Source organism: Fukomys damarensis, unplaced genomic scaffold (genome assembly GCF_012274545.1).
Source record: "Fukomys damarensis isolate Sample0158 unplaced genomic scaffold, DMR_v1.0_HiC HiC_scaffold_12, whole genome shotgun sequence".
Classification (NCBI taxonomy): domain Eukaryota; kingdom Metazoa; phylum Chordata; class Mammalia; order Rodentia; family Bathyergidae; genus Fukomys; species Fukomys damarensis.
Window position 1 is genome coordinate 55,946,347 of NW_022900924.1, and position 16,949 is coordinate 55,963,295.

The window sequence follows — 16,949 nt, forward strand, 5'->3', positions numbered from 1 at the left end:
ACATGAACTGTGGTGGGTGCGTGCACCTCGTAGACTGTGCCAAACCATGAATTTAAACATTTCTGTGGTGAATCTTTCTATGGCCGCCATCTTGAATGCTAACATAATGGGTTAAACATATCGCTGTTCGAATTAATGTCACCTCTCTGTTTACACTGGGAGAAACGGAGACAGGGTAAAGTGGGGTGTGCGGCCCGCTGCTGGAGCCGGAGCTGCTGGGCTCAGGGCAGGTTGTGGGATGTGAAGGGGTCTGGGCCGAGGCACTCACCTTTAGCGCGAAGTCCAGGTGGCAGCCCACGCAGTCCCCGATCCAGTGGGCCTGCATGCCCTTGATCCCATACCACTCCGGAAGCTGGGCCAGCGCGTCCTGCATGGCCTGAGGAAGGACAAGGCCGAGCAGAGGCGTCAGGAGGAGCCAGTGCTCCGGGGCTTGCTAGGCAGGGAAGGTTAGGGGCGCTACATGCAGGAGGCTGGGGCTCCGCCTCTCCTCCTTCACCTGCCTGTGTCAGAGGAGGCGGCAAAGCTGGTGCGCTGCTCCTGCCTCAGTTCAGGAGAGGGAGCCAAGGTTCTGAGGGAGAACGAAAACTACCAAGAAGGCTCCTCCTTCACTGTGAGAGACTGCTTGGGCCTGCATAAGATGGCTGCCCTCAACCTTAGCCTTTGCCTCGGTGGAAAAATCCCACTAGACTACGTACGTGACTTTTGGCAGGTTTAGCCCCTGGGCAAACAGGAAATCTTACAGAAAAAATAGCCCTTTGTGCTAACCACAGGTTCACGGGACCTGGAGCAGGAAGCAGGTGGTATTTCCTTGTCCTGCTTGCCCCTAGGGATTGTGAAGTTAAAGATTGCATAGGGTTAATTGTTGATGTACGCCTTCCCACTTACCCCTCCCCACATTTGGTAAAATACTGATTGCTGTATGGTTAAATGCTTGAGTGACTCATGTGATTGATTTGCTTGAACTGTCCAATAAGCTTGCTGAACCTTCCCCCTGGGATAACAGTATATAATCGTTTTGCTGAGCCAATAAAGCGCCTTTGATCAGAAACCAGACTTGGGCCGTGTACTCTAACTTCTTAAAGATTTCCTTCACAGACATTCAAGATCGGATCGGCCTCTGATGACCCACGAATAAGAGGCGGCTCTCATCTCCTATTCCCCGCGGGACGGGGTCCCCCCAGAGAGCCGCACTTCACGTCCTGGCTGTGTGTTTGGAGCATCCCACCCAGTTTGGGAGCTAAACGCGAGTTCCTGATCTGCAGGCCCCCTCCCACGCCTTCTCTCCCTCTGCCATCGAACAAGGGACCCGGAGCCCAGGCCCAACCCACCGGCACTGGGGCCTCCTCCTGGCAGAGCTGCGCAGCCCCTGCAGGTCCATCCTCCTGTCCCCCCACTGTCTTCTCGACTGAATTGGTGGGCTGAGAAAACTTGAGCTGAGATGCTCTGCTTAAAATATTCAGGTCTCAGAAGAGGACAGAGGATTCAAAGAGGATGAAATGTGAATGTTTTCATATGCTAATTCTAAAAAAGTGGCTGCTTAAAACCTAAGCAAATCTATGAATATTTTTAAAAACCAAAAGAAATCTTAAAAATTGACCAGATGAAACCAGCATCTTGAACCACCCAGCGAGCTCTCTTTAGTCTCCTCTGCATAATCAACACATGACTCAGGGCTGCTCTTTTTTCTTCTTTAATAGATAGGGTCTCCAACTCACAGTGACTCTCCTGCCTCAGCCTAGGATCAGGGCCGGCCCAGGCTGCTATTTGATGAGCAGAACTGTAGGGACCCTGCCCAGCTGGCCCAGGCTGACATGGGCATCCATGGTACTACAACTGTGCAACCTAAATGGCTGTCCCTGTCTGCCCAGGGTTTGCCCTGAGCTGAGTCCTCCCTCCTCTGCGGGGCACAGTGACCCCAGTGACAGGAGCTGCATTGATTTTAGTCCTAGGCAAGAGGTACCCCTCCCCCACCCTGATTTGCCCACGTTTGGGGGCTCACAGAACCCCAAAACCAGGCAAGCGCAGGCGTTTCAGACTGGTTTCTTAAAGTGCTGTGAAATTCCTTTTCAAACACAATCTGAGGAACTCTGTGTCAGAGCCGGAGGAAGAAGCCCTCCCTTTTCCTCTCCCTATCCCCACCGATTCCCAGGGATCAACATGATTCAGAATCCAGTGATGAATTCAGCTTCTCTCAGGGAATAAGGGAAAAAAACCACAGGGGTCATGAGAGTTCCCTAAACCCACTCAACCAGTGAGCAGCCGGTCCCAGATGACAAATCACCCAGACCTTCTGACTTTTCTGGGACCACGGTACTGTTTTCAGGTATCTACATAAATCCAGCAAAAGACAACCTTCTTCCAGATGCAAAAATCAGAAATTAATACTACCGGGTTTTCACAAGGAATTACTATACTGAGACCTCATCAGAAGCAGCACTCTAGATTCGTGTGGCTCTCGGTAAGTGGACACGGACACACTGTGGCCTCCAGTGGGGCCGAGTAACCTCTGTCTAGGTTAGGTCTGAAGTGACAGCTGCCGTTGCCCCCCGGGTACCCCACTTAAATGAAGACTGCCATGTCCGGCCTGAATGAGATCCTCTGAGCAAACATCTAGCCCCCAACAAACAACAGGGAACTATGGAAAGGGCCACGCTATTCTCGGTAAACAGAATAGATGGCCACAAAGAAAATTTAGGACGGAATACACAGTCTCCTTGGTGCGGAAGAGTCCAGTCTTATATGCACACCTGCACTGACCGTCCTTGGACCCTCAAATATAAACACTCCACTCCAGATTCCTTAGCCTCTTCTAAAAACCTATATAAACCTAATTTCCTTCCCATCTCTCTGCTGAAATCTTCCCCCAATTTCAGTTTGTTTATACCTGGGCAGGAACAAAGCTTTTTCCCAAAAGCCTATGTTGGAGTGGCCTCTCACATGCCGTTTGTAACAGAGATGTTTTAAGAAGTCGAACCAGAACTACATATTAATAAGTCAGAACACGAGCAAGCATTTAAGAACAGGGGCCACTCAGAAATGGGCTCAACAATATCCAATTGGAAAGAAAAGCTTTAGAAATATAAAAATCTAATGAGGAACAAGAAAGAGAAAGATTAAAACTAAAAAGCTGGGGATAAAAGGAGGATTAAAGATAACACAGTAAACCTGGCTTTCTCATCAAAAGGGGAAAATAATGCTGGGATAAATCCGTAGTACCCAGGAGAGAAGCATGTGTGAGCTCAGGTTTTACGAATCATCGTAACAGGCAGGACTACAGAAAGAATTCTTGAACAGGCAATGTAAAAGACATGATGTTTTTAGGAGACCTGGGTTAAAAAAATGTAAGGCAAATAGAAAAATGCAGATTTTTAAAACAAGTAGATTTATTTATTAGCTACTAAGGGGACAGCTGACGAATAAGAACCCTGCGAGCTAGACAGATTTGAGACAGAACGGAAGAGATGAGATTTAATAACTTCTAATTAAAATGGATGCTTTAAAAAAGCAGAGCACTTGGCACACTTTTGAATCAGTGTGACGTGATTAGCAATTCTTTTTAAATTATAATTTGTATACTTTTCTAAAATATATTCTTGGTGCCCAGATGTCTTTCTTTACTCTTCTTTTTGGAATCGTTTCCATGCAGTCACTCCAAAGACACAACGTACATCTGAGGTCTCAGAAAGGAAAAGCAGTCCTGAAGGCAGTAAGGCGTTTAGAGATCCAGTCCCTCCAGGACAGTCTAGAGCAAGGCTGAGCACCCATTCTGCAATCCAAACCCCACTTATTTACCGCAAGGCACCAACACTGCAATTAAACCTGAGGACCCAGGTCTTCGTTTAGAAACAACAACTGTTATCTGTGCTCAGCTGCTGGGGCGACTTGGCTGTGTGCCTCAGGCTCCCGACGCGGGTCTGGGGGAAAGAACTTCCACTTACACCTTAGTCTCCCTCTCCTGCACTGACTTTGGCATAACATTCTGCATGAAGATGTTTTGTTATAAACATTTATTTGGCCTGATGTCTGCCTTGTTTGAATTTAGAGAAGATACATAAGTAAGTATTTTAAAAAACTACCCTCTGACAGCCCTACTTTAACCTCTCTCTAACATACAGAACGTATCTCTGGCAATATCCCTGTGCACCTCAAGATGAAACAGACAGGGCCCACTTGTGCCAGAAAACAGCTTTCAGGGTGCTTGCCTGGGCTCGGTCCCCAGACTGCAAACAAAAACAAAGCAAACCCTCCGCCAAAAGGGACTCCCACATCGGAACAGCCAGTGGTGCTCTTGGAGTGCAGGCCAGAGCTGAGGCCCAGCCCGCCCATGATCTGTGGGAGGAAGCACAGGAGCCCAGAAAGCTGCGTGGCAGCCAAGCTGGGATTACCTCTGGCCACACTTCGCACCTGTTTTTCCCTTCTGACCCTGGCAGCACTGTCTCTCCAGCAGCAGCACTGAGGAACAACCAATAGGCAGAACGTGTCCGAGGTCACGAAAGCCCACGCCAACAGGTGAAGCAAGAGTTTTCCTCAGAGAGGACAAGGGCAGAACACTGGAACCAAAACAGTCTTCAGGATTCTGCTCCTGAGCACTGTACGGGTACCAATCAGAAAGCACACTTCAGGCCTTCATTTGAATCTGGTGCCGTACACAGGGCCAAACAGAGGATGCCACCCCCAGACCCTCATTTACGTGTGGGCTCACACAACCCGTCCAGACTGCTTCTGATCCTTCATCTGCATGTGGCTAGAGGCCAAGCAAGATTTGATAAGACCATCGCCCAGGGCCATATTTGCAAGAGGTGGGGGCCAAGCCAGGTGTTTCTGGTAAGATCCCTTTCCCTTCATCCTGGGGGCCCTTGTGAGCTTTTCTCACAGCCCGCTTTCTCCCAGTAGAGTAGTCTTCTTTACACCTCCAATCAAACTACACCCTCACTGCCTCTTCTGCGCATACTGCCCAGTTCTTTGTTCTGGACACTGAGGATGGGGAAAAAGCCTCCAGGACCCTTACATCTGGCATCAGAGCCGTTCTGCTTCCACTAACATCCACCACCACACTGGGAAGGCTGACAAGAGCCACCTGAGGTTTCTCTCTCCCTTTTCCACTCTGCAGCGCTGAGGACAGAACCAGGGCCTCTTGCGTGCCAGGCAAGCGCTCCCCCACTAGCCACCCCCCTGAGGCCACAATGCCACTCACGGCGCCTGGACCTCCCGTGACTGTAACCCCAGGGGAGCAGGGGAGGGCCGGGGGGGTCTCATCCCAGCAGAGACATAACCCTGACATCAGGCTGTCTTGTCTATGCTCACTAAAGGAAATGATCATTTTGTGGAAAAGTTGGAAAGGACCGGAACCTCGGTCCTCTCTCCGTCCTCCTCCACATCTTCCCTACGAACTCTGAGATGGGGACGTTTACCTTCGGTGGAGTCTGACAGGCAGCATTTTTCTCTCCAAATTGGGGCATTACACCAAAAAGCAGGGGTGCATTAGGACAGCACGGAGGGCCAATGTGGGCAACAGGGCACAAATTTGCACAGTTAGGATCACACTGCTGAATGACTCTGAAACTGCCGGAGCCCATGTCACCTGTGTGTGCCACTTTTTCTAGCTCCAAGCAGGGTCAGTTCTGTTATTTTGAGCAATTCTGACGCTCAAAGTTAGTCATCCCAGAATAGGACGCACAATCTAGAGACACGGAAGGGCCCTGGGGACATAGTCCCTTTCTAGGAGAACAGAGAACTCTGCTAATGATGAACGTTCACTTCCTCCAAGGCAGCGACCGCCCCTGCACCCAGCAGGAGGACCAGGCGCAGGCAGAGGATCAAGGTGCACAGCAGGGCTCTCAGGAAGCCGAGGCCCACCGCCGGGCCCTCCAGTGTCCGCATCTGTGCTCTCCCGCGCCCCGCATGTCCAGTGCAGCACACTTCCTTCCTGCTCCGAAACCCCCAGGGTCGGGATGGAGCACCCGGCTGGGTCTCGGCTCTGTCCTGGGCCTGGCCAAGTGGACACAGCTGGGCAGGGTTGGGGTGCTTAAAAGAAAGCAGCCCTGTACCCCTCTGTACTTCTCACGGTGCTGGGGCTGGAACCTGCGCTTGGCACCTGCTGGGCAAGGGCTCCACCACAGATCTCCACGCCGGCCCCATCCTGCTGTTTTCATTTGCTTTTGCGTGAGTTTTGGTTTTGCCATTCCAAGCGAAGGCCAGCACGGAGGCTTTTGTTTGTTTGCTGCTAAGTGTTCTGGTCAGGAAAGGGATTTAGAAAGGAGGCCCGACCTGAACTCTGCTTCAGATTTCACTACCTCTATATCTAAATGACACTGGAGACAGTCACTGGCCCCTCAACAGGGCCACCGAATCCCTGTCCTCCCTGGAGTCCGGCCGACCCTAAAAGAGGGGTGGAGGCCTGTGTACCCCAGAGGACCCGGCCCGGAGTGAGGGAAGGTACGCGGGTTTCGAAAGTCAAACGTAACGTTTAGTCCTGGCTTTCTTTTCTCCTGATCGAACTTACCGTTTCTTTTATTGTCAGAATATGAAGATGTGCCTGGTGGTTCATGTCTCCCTTTCCCTCTGCAGCCCTCCCTCCCTTGCTCCCTAGCGTGACGTGCTGTGGGCGCCCAGCTGGCGTGGACGGCCTCCCCCCGCCTCTCCCTGCCAGGGTTGTGGGCCATGGACAGGAAGCCAGGACTCAGGGTGCAGGGAAGCCAGGGAACCTGGAGCACGTGCCCAAGGGAGACCCCACAGGTCCCTGCCTGCAGGGAGGAGACACCACAGGTTCCCACAGTTTCCAAGTCCCAGTTCAGCCATGCGCCAGCCCTGGCGAGGACCCCAGACCTCAGCACCTCTGGGGCCAGGAGTCAGCAGGTCCCTGTCCCCTCCTGTCTCGGCCTCCAACCCCCGCTATCACTCAGGGGCCTCTCACCTGGATACTGCCAGCTTCAAGGTGCCCGCTCAACCTGGCCTGTGTCCCCTCCTGGAGTGGGGGCTCTCTGGGGAACAAGGCCATCTGTGCTGTTTCCGGTATGGGTGGGTGTGTGGGGCTCCTCTCCAGCTTCAAGGTCTACTCAGCCCTTCCTTAGCCACCCAAGGGTTCCTCTGCAACCCTAACAGTTTTTCATTTCAGATACTGGACTTTCCTGTTCTAGATTTCCAGTTGGCTCACCCTCCACCAGACAGGGTCTCACTATATAGCCCAGGCTGGCCACAAATTCTCAGCAATTCTCCTGCCTCAGCTTCCCTAATGCTAGAATTTTAGGCGTGCACCTCCATGGCCTGCTCGGTGGTTTCATTTTTTAGGAGCAGCTTGCACTCTCACCTGAGATTCCCCTCTGTCCTCCATCCAACCCTGTGGATGTAATGGCTGCCTGTGGCTTTATCCGGTACTTCCCGTACCTGGGTCCTCTCCGCTGCTCTTGGGACATGCTTTATTTGTTCTGACTCTTGATGAGGAGTCACAATTTCCTGCTTCTTAGCAAGTCTGGCGATTTCCCATTCTATGTTGGACCCTGCAGGTGTGAGGGGCCTGGACTGCTCCCCCCTTAGAGATCTTGTTCTTATTGCTCACTAAGTTGCCTGCTCTGGTTCTCTTCCCAGCCCTGGAGTGTCGCCTCCATTCTAACACAGCGCCCCCTCGCTGGGCCCCCGCCAGTCCCTGTCTGCGTCCCCTGCACCCCACACCTCTGGGGCCCGGTGCTCTCTCAGCTCAGGGTGTGGAAGCCTGGCTTCCCTCTTCTGCTTTCGGGCTGACTCCCAAAGAAGCTTTTTCAATAAATCTGCACAGGGTGCAGCAGGAGCAGGAGAGTCACCATGGTAACCAACCATTTCAGCGGGAATCACCGCGGCTGCTGGTGTAGAGCACACCCCAGGTTATTACAGCACCAGCCACAGGCACAGCTGCCCAGGCGGCTTTCCAGTGTTGCCCACGGCACAGCTGCCAGTGTCCCTGGCGGGAACCCAGGAGCCGGAGGTGGTGGGTCGCCTAGTCGTGCTCCTTCGGGCTCCCGTGTCACCGTGCTCAAGCAGCCAGCACAGTGCCCTCGGCCCAGGTAGCCTTTCCCTGGCTCCACTGCTAGCCCTGCCACCTCCCGAACAGCGTACTACTGAGAGGAAAGGCCTCCCTGAGGACTGGTCCCGAGACTCGGAGAGCACAGAGACTGCGGTGGGGGCCGTGGCTGGACAACCGAAGTCCGATCCGGCCAAGTCCATGGTGACCAGAGGTTATTCGGAAGCCTGTGCTCACTTTGCACGTAAGAACTGCAGTTGGGAATCGGACCAGAAGTCCTTCAGACCAGTTCCCACCTCTGGGCTCGGTGCTGACTTGGACACTGGCCAGCTTGAGGGACACGGAGCGCAGAGCGGTTCTGGGGTAGACAGAACCAGTGCTGCTGCCCGGGTGACTGGTGACTTAGCAGGAAGGCCCTGCTCTCACCCTCAGCCCACCTGGTCCAAACGCCTGGGTTACGAACGAGATCTTGCAAAGGCCAGCGCTCATAGTCTCACGGTGCTCAGGGACGCAGGGAGGCTCAGTGCTCGGGCTCTCACCTTCCCAGTGTCCCCCGGCTTCCTCTTGGGGACCGGCTGTTCCCTAACACTGGATGGGTGACCTCCCTGTCCCCCTGAAATGCCCTGCTCTCTGCTGGAGCTCTCACAGAACCACGAGCCGTTCTCGACTGACTTCTCTGGTGTAGAACTGCTGATGCAAAGCAGGTGATTTCTGACCTCTGTGGTGTGAAAGGCCCCCGTGGGAACCAGGTGTGAAGGCCCAGGCCTGGCTGAATGCTCCTTGAGACTTGGGGGAGGAGACAGCACACACCCCCGCCCCGACGCTGTCTGCTAGCCTGCCCGGCCAGCCAGCTTCAAGGACAGAGTCAACTGCAGCTGAAGGTGGATGAGAGAAAATACACATCTAGGTGCCGCCTGCAAATTATGAGCCAGATGGACTTTCCCCGAAGCCCAGATCACATGTCCGCTGGCTCTAGTTTGTGCAAGTCTAGTAAAATGAGGAGCTCTGTCAGTTCGGAGCTTTTGTCCACAAGAGGCAGAGTCCCGGGCCTGCCTCTTCCAGATTATCCTGTCTCTGGTCTTTGGTCCTCATCCGTCCCTGGTCAGGGCTAAACTCGGAGGCTGGACTCCCCCAGGCCACGGTGACCACTGCCCCTCAGGTAAGGGGACCGAGGCTCCCTGCTTCCTGTCTGCCCATCCTCAGCTTCACCCACCCTCTCCTGTCAACCGAGTGGCTCCCCAGCTCCCACAGGACCTTGGAAGGTGTTGCTGCGGGGCGCCGCGGGCCGACATTCACCTTTGCATACGCGGTCGTCCTGAGAAACCACTGCTTGAGAAATCTCTGCTCCACCTTCGCGCCGGAGCGCCAGGACTGGCCGTGCTCATCCACCTGCTCATTGGCGAGCACCGTCTGGTCCACTGGGTCCCAGTTAACCAGGGCCTGTGGGGACACAGAAGACAAATGACTGCTTGTGGAAGGCCCAGGGGCTTCTCACATGCCAGGGGGCTGCTCAAGGGCATCAGCCTGGGGACAGTGTGCCCAGGGGACCCTGATCCAGGTGAGCAGAACGTGGGGACCTGCGTGTGGCTGCCTTGTGAAAGGAAGGGGCAGAAGCCCTGGGCAGCTGTGCCATGCAATGTTGGTGTCTTCCTGAGCACCAGGAGGAAGCCATAGGACTCGAAAGTTAGTAAACAGAGAAGAAGAAGGAGAAGTGGTACCGACTTGAGAGACCAGAGGGGTGGGGCCGCTGTGATGTTAGCTCAGCGGCTGATTTCCTGAGTGATCCCGTGGGTCAGGCTCTGCGGACTCACAGCACCTGCCTGTCTCCATCGGGCAGGTGAGGACCGTGAGGGAGAGGCGTGCGATGACCGCGTGGGCTGTCAGTGAGGCCCTGCTGGGCGGGAAGCCAGGTCTCTAGAGACCGAGTAATTTCAAAAACTCCCATTTCAATTCAGGTGCAACACAAAGCGGGTAAATCTTAGGAGTGCCTCTGGTGGATTTCTACACAGGTACACACTCATCTCTCTCAACCTCGCTCTCACAGAGGATCCCGGCACCCCAGAAAACTGTTCCACTTCCTGACCATCAACACCACCACTTCCGCTGGGGAGGACTCCGAGCTCCATCTCCTCGGAGTCACCTGACTACAGTGAAGATTCTCGCCAGAGTCCCTGGTGGTTTCTCTCCCTGGCTCAGGTAAATCCTCCTGCCGTCTACACACACCCTTTGTGACACACAGGTACGGAGAAGGTGCTGAGTGTGGGGCGATGTGCTGGGTACTGAAGTATCCTGACTCCACACACGTTTTTGCATTGGTATTGATATTCCATTCATTAAAAATTTTTTTTGTACCAGGGATCGAACTCAGGACCTTGTGCTTGTGAGACAGGCACCGGCACCACTGAGCTAAATCCCCAGCAAGGTGTTGAGAGCGTTGGTATTGCTATTCCATTCAGTAGATTTTTGTTGCTGACACGTTTTAAAAATCAGTATAGCAGATCCTGAATTTAATCGCTGGTACCAACAACAACAACAAAGAAATTAAAAAATAAAAAAAGTGGGCCCATAGCAATCGCAAAGACAAAGGGGACTTAGTTTTCTCATCAGCGTTTCCCACGTGGCCTGGCTTTCCGGGCAGGAGCCAGAAACGCTCCTGAGAAGGCCGCACAGAAGCCAGGGCGGGGACGAAAGACGGGTCAGAGCAGAACAGCAGTCCGGCCACAGGAGCGGCGGCAGGGAGGAGGCAGCACCCAAGGAAGGAAAGAAGGGCAGCAGCAGGACCCTCCCGGCCCACACTGGCTCTTCCCTGGGCCGCAGTCCCCGCAACCTCAGAGCCCAGGTGCAGCCCAGACTTCCAGTCGGGTGGAGTCCAGGCCCCGCAGGACAGGGAGCGCAGGGCCTGGGGTGCTTTCTGGGGCTCCTCGCAGACCCGCACCACGGCAGCCCTGGAGGCCGGGCCTTCCTCACCCACTCTCCGGGTTTCCACATCTTCAACGTGTCCTTTGAAGGACACCTGACTGCTAAGCAAGCACGAGAAGGATATAGTTTCGGGACAACTTTACCAACCACGCTGTCTCCCTGGACGATATTTATGTTCTCTGCCGTGCTGGAAGCTGACTCTACATTCCTTTGCAGTTAAATAACCTTGCGGGTAAAATACTGTCTTTAGTTTGAAAGCAGCCTTAACTCAAGCTGAGGGCAGTGCAACTCTGAGCCCCGACAGTTACAGGCAACATCCCAGGACGAGCAGTTCCAAGGCTGGGGGTCAACCCAGGCTAACACACTCGATTCGGGCTCCATGCTTCAGTGACACATGGACCAACTGTGTCTGGTGCCAGTGACGTCCTGCATTTCTGTCTCTTCCCCTGTCCTGCTGTGCCACTGTGGCGCTGGGTTGGGGACCAGGGCCACTCTGGTGTCCCTGACACAGCCGCTGTGGCCTCCTGTCCCAAACCCTCCCGCCTCTGCATACCCTCCTTCTGGGGCTCCCTCTAGCCCAGCCTCGGCCTGCACGCACGGTCCCTGGGCCCTCATCTGCCACTGGTGTGCCCTGGGCCCCGCCTGACACCTCACCCCTCCCCAGGCTCTGGCCTCGCTCCCTCTGCTGGTTTCCGCCCTTCTCTCTCCTCACGGGAGGCTTTTGTTTAAAGCACCAGGGACTCAGCTTTAGGTTCCTGTGTTTCAGGCCCTGGTTTGTTTCCACGCTGAGCTGACCCAGACCCACCCCGCGTCTGGGCCACTCCATCTGCGCAGACCGGGCGCGAATCTGGACGGGGTGGGGGTGGCTCTCCTACTGCTCCCATCTCCTGTCATGGTCACACTGTCCCAAAGCCGTGGGCGCTCGGGGCACAGGCATCCTCCAGTCCCTTCAGGCCCGGCTGTGGAGGGTGAGTCAGCACCATCTCCGCTGCCAAAGATGAAGCAAAAACCAGTGGCTCCGCAGTTCCCGCCACACGCACACTTCACAGGCACGGCGGCCGCCCTCTCTCCGATAATGACCCAGGGAATGGGAGCTGTTCTTAAACGGAAGAGGTGAAGTCCCTGTGCCACGTAGTGGCCTTTCTGTTCATGTTTACGGCTGAACGTTTTTGTTTGGTAAGAACAAGGACAGATGCCTTTTATGATGGAACCGAACATTCAGTGGACCGAGCTCGTCTGGGCACAACGCTTACAGTTCCCAGGTCTGCTTGTCACGCTGTGGGCACACTCCTTCCCTCAGTGCCCGTCTACATGGCTGAAGGCAGAACTGAGTGTAAGGGCTGATGCCACCTTTTATCAAAGAATAGAAACCATGAAAATGTCGATGCTGGATCAGTGTTCCGAAGACCCACATGACCCAGGGAGCCAATATTATGAACTGAGCAGGTGCACGATGGGAGCTGGGCATGGGGGTGCACGCCTGTGACCCAGCACTTAGGAGGCTGACGACCGTCGTGAGTTCAAGGCCAGCCTGGGCTACATAGTGAGACCCTGGCTCAAAATAACAACAACAAAAGGAAAAGAAAAAGCAAAGGAGATGGAATTCTGTCACTGAATCCTCTGATCAAAGGATGTGTGTCAAGAATGCAGGCACAGTGGACTTTCTGCCTGCTTCTTCTGAAGCTTCGAGACCAGCGCTGTCCTGACAGTTTATCCCAACTGCCAACCTGACTGCCCTGCAAGAGGCCTAGACCTCGGCTGGACTACAAGCATGCTGCCTTGTCAGCGGGCTGGCCCACGGGCGGGCCGTGTGACTGGACGGGCCGTAGGACCCTGTAGGGAAAGTGCGTCCTCGGTGTCCCAGTGGGTGTGCCTTTTCTCGGGCTCTCCCGTTCTCACCCAGCTTCCTGGCCGCCGTGAGGTAAGCAGCTTTCCTCTGCCAGAGCCTCCTGCCGTGATGCCTCTGCTTTGGAGTTGGCTGACCACGGACTGAAACCTCCAAAACCATGAGCTACAATAAACCCATCAGGTATGTGGTCCCAGCAGCCAAAAGCTGATCAAGAAAGCATCCAAAGGAGGGCCAGGGATTTAGCTCCGTGGTGCCGCCGCCTGCCTCACAAGCATGAAGTTCTTGAGTTCGATCCCCAGCACCCAAAACAAAACAAATACAAATCATTATGTACAGCCAACACAATAAATAGGGTTGGGGATTTAGCTCAGTGGTGCTGCCGCCTGCCTTATAAGCACAAGATCCCAAGTTCAATCCCCAGCACCAAAAAAAAAAAAAAAAAAAAAAAAAAAAAAAAAAAGTATCTAGAGACACAACAAACACATTCTACACTTGTGCTGTCCAATACCCAACACTAGCTACTAGCCGATTGGATATCTGGCAGTGACTAGTGTGACTGAAAACCTGACTTTTTTTGGTTTTTTGAGACAGGGTCTCATATGTAGTTCAGACCGCTCTGGAACTCACTGTGTAGACTAGGCTGGTCTTGAACTCGCAGCAATCCTCCTGCCTCGGCCTCCTGCGTGCTGGGATTACAGGCATGCGCCACCATGCCCCGCTGAAAACCTGACTTTTAACAGTTTTTAATTTTTAATTATGTTAAAGTCAAACTGGCACAGGACAGTGGCTACCACGCTGGACAGGGCAGCTTGAGGCCACTCTGAGAGATCCCACCCTCACTTGCTCCCCCAACCTTATCTACTTCGACCAAGCCTCTCCATAAGGAGCCCACCCATTTCCCGGGAGGCCACTCCCACAGGCTGGAGACACTGGTAGTTGGTTTTTGCTTGGTTTTGCATGGTGCCGGGAATCAGACCCTGGGCCTTGAACATCTAAGCATGCGCTCACCCTGCACTGAGCTACACGCTCAGCCTAACAACTATTCCCAGTTTTCCCAAGAACCCTGCAAGGAAGATGTTCCGCCCTGGCCGGCAGGTGAGAAGCCAGGGGTCTCACGGCTTCAAGAGCAGCAGGTGAAGTTCTGAAGGTCGGTGTTTCTGCAGCGCTCTGCCCCTGACCACCTCACAGGTGTGAGGTACTTCGTACGTGAGGCGCTTCAGTATGCGCTGGGAGTGCCAGGCTGACAGAAGCCCAGACCCTGGGCTGGAAACAGAGGCAGCCGCAGTTACCTTCTGGGTCTGCATGGCTGATTTCACGGACTTGGGCGGGTGTTTACCGTCACAGCTACCATGCAGCTACCTTATGCTAACCGTGGTGTACCCTGAGGAGATGGAGCAGCATCCGGTGTTTTAAAAGCGCTGCTAACTTTAACTTACCTCCTTCTGATAGGCCAGTCCGGCTTCATACAGTTTAATAAAGAGGTACTGAGTCCATTTGTAGTAATCCGGCAAACACGTAGTGATTTCCTGCAAAGAGAGGACAGCGTCATGGGCAGGCCACGGTGGGCGCGCCTCGGGGTGCACGCTTCGGCCTTGCGATTCACTCTGGAGAGCAGGCCGGCCTCGGGGACACCTACCAACCTGCAGGATTCTCCCTGATCCGCAAGGCGAGGGAGGCGCCCTTCAGTCTGGGGAGAGCTGTTACCGAGAAGCTCCCTCCCACCCTCGGCCCCGTCCAACAGCAAGAAATTCAATGTCACGTCCTTGGCACGCGCCCTGCCCACCGTGAACTGCACTGCGGAAGATGGGTACTAACACTCGGTCAGCACACACACACAAGCGGGCCTGGAACGTGGCTCCGGTCACACTGACAATCCCAGAGTGCAAGAGGGATCTGCCTTGCCACGCTCCTCCCTGCAGCACGGATCCCGTGCCACTGCGGACCCGGGACCTGGCAGCTCGGTAGGCTTAGCCGGGTGTGACCGGCTGCCGTCTCCTCAGGAAGGCCGACCAAAGACACTACCAAACAGTAGACCTGGTGAGAAACCCCGGGCTTGTGTTCCAAGGCTGAATCAAAGGCTTCCAAAGCTTACTTTCTGTCCTTGTACTGCAATTGCCATGGAGTTTCAGAAACAAGTCCGTTTTTCCAGTGCAGGGGATCAAGCCCAGGGCCTTGTGTGTACCAGGTAAGCCCTCTGCCACTGCACTAGCCTTTAGCCCCGAAGGCCGAGTCCTGATGAACCAACTCACACTTTGCAGCTGGCATGAAATTAAGTATAAGAACTTCGATGCTGCCATGTTTACTTCCTAGTGCTCTTTCACTTCAGAAGCTGGCAATGGAAATGGAGGAAAGGCTGGGGGTATGGCTAGGGGGGGGGCTTGCCTAGCATGCGGGAGGCCTTGGCTTTGACCTAGCATTGCAAAATGAAACAAAACAGAGCCGGACATAGTGGCACGCTCCTGTGAGACCAGCACTTGGAAGCTGAGGCAGGAGAATCTCCACAAGTTTGGGGCCAGCCTGGGCTACAGGCTGAGTTCAAGGGCAAATGGAACTACATAGCAAGACCCTGTCTCAAAAACAACGAAAAGAAATGGGTAAAGGGAGGAGATGGTTCAAATGGTTCCATTTGTAACAGACTTCTGACAAAAGATATGTCTATCAAAAGTGTAGTCGACTCATCTTTCTCAAGATAGAGAACAAGGAGAGCTTCAAACCCAGGACCGAGGACAGCAGGTGTTTTAGAAAACAAACAAGGGGTCTGGTAACTCCTGATGGCCCCAGCGGGCTGTTTCTCTTACTTAAGATTCCCCCGTCCTTTTACATGCCACTTGACAAACACAGCAGAGGAATAACTATACAAAACAGATGTTTACGTGTAAATAACTCAGCTCTGACCCCACTCCCCCACCATGAGGCAGGCAGAGAACAAGCACCGCCTAGCGCCAAGCCCACTGGGGTCCAGGCAGCACTGGCATTGGGTTCTGAGCCAGCAGAGCCTGGGGTGCTGGGCGCCGAGAACCTCAACTCCAGACCAGACCAGCAGTAGGCAGGGCACTGGCTCCCCGACCCCGAGTTCATCCTGCAGCACGGCCCACACTTGTTTTTGTCAACTTTCTAGATAAGTAACTTAAACATTTCTATTTTTCATAAAACCCAGGATTGAACTCAGGGGCACTCTTGCCACAGAGCTGCAGTCTCTTTGTAAAATTTTTATTTTAAGACAGGGTCTCACTACATTGCACAGGCTGGGCTTAAACTTGCGATCCTCCTGCCTCAGCCTCCCAGCGGTGCTCCTTGTGTATGCCCAGGCCTGGGCAAGTCAAAGCACTGCACTGCGAATGAAGAATGAACTAGAGACAGGCGAAGGCCTGCTGTTGGATGAAGCTTCTGTTCCCTGTGCTTCACAACTAAACGCAGATTACACTGCAACCACGAAGTGACCTAGAAAGGGTGTGGGTGTGTGGGGCGAGGGTGTGGGGCCAACATCCCAGGCCTGGTCACCAGGGCATATCTTTTTTTCAAACTTGATGAGATGTTTAAAGAAATACATAGAGCAAGGATGAGAAAATAACAGCAGTTGTTTAGGCGAGGGTGTGAGGTTCCTTGTCGTCCTTATTTTTCTGTATATTTGAGTTGTTTATAATAAAACAGTAAAGTAAGCCAGGCGTGGCGGGACAGGCCCATCATCTCAGCGCTTTGGCAGGCTCGGGCAGGATGATCGCGAATGTGAGCCCAGCTTGGGTAACGCAGGGAGACCCTGTCTCAGAATTTAAAAGAAAAAAAGATGTTTCTTTCCTGTTTGTTTTTTTTTACAAAGGGCTGGGGATCAGGTCAGTGTGAAGGTCGTGGCTTCCACCTCCTGTACACCGAAATGTATAATACATATTTCTCACTAATTAATACCAACATGTATCTCAGAATGAATATACATTTTCAAGGCCCCCGCTATGCTTCTTCCACTGACTGAGACTAAAGTTACGCAGCAATGGAACAGCATTAGCGTCACCTAAATTTATGGAGATTTTTTTTTTTTTTTTTTTTTTTTTTTTTTGATAGGATCTCACTAAGGAGACCAGGTTGACTTCGAACTGAGCAATCCTCCTGCCTCAGCCTCTGGCTAGGTCTGGGGCTTTAGGAGTCAGTTTTACACAACATAGAAGAGAGGACAGACATGGTGTGGGTGGGAGC

General features: G+C 53.5%; 1 protein-coding gene across 1 annotated transcript in view; it reads right to left on the minus strand.

Annotated features, from left to right (window-relative positions):
- Lars2 (leucyl-tRNA synthetase 2, mitochondrial) overlaps positions 1–16,949 on the minus strand; it is a 96,190-nt gene that overhangs the window by 37,287 nt on the left and 41,954 nt on the right. Inside the window, exons 6-8 of the mRNA XM_033762707.1 lie at positions 14,198–14,287; positions 9,290–9,433; positions 269–376 (exon numbers count right to left, since the gene is read on the minus strand). Of these exons, the coding sequence (XP_033618598.1) occupies positions 269–376; positions 9,290–9,433; positions 14,198–14,287 (342 nt within the window). The remainder of the gene's footprint in view (positions 1–268; positions 377–9,289; positions 9,434–14,197; positions 14,288–16,949) is intronic.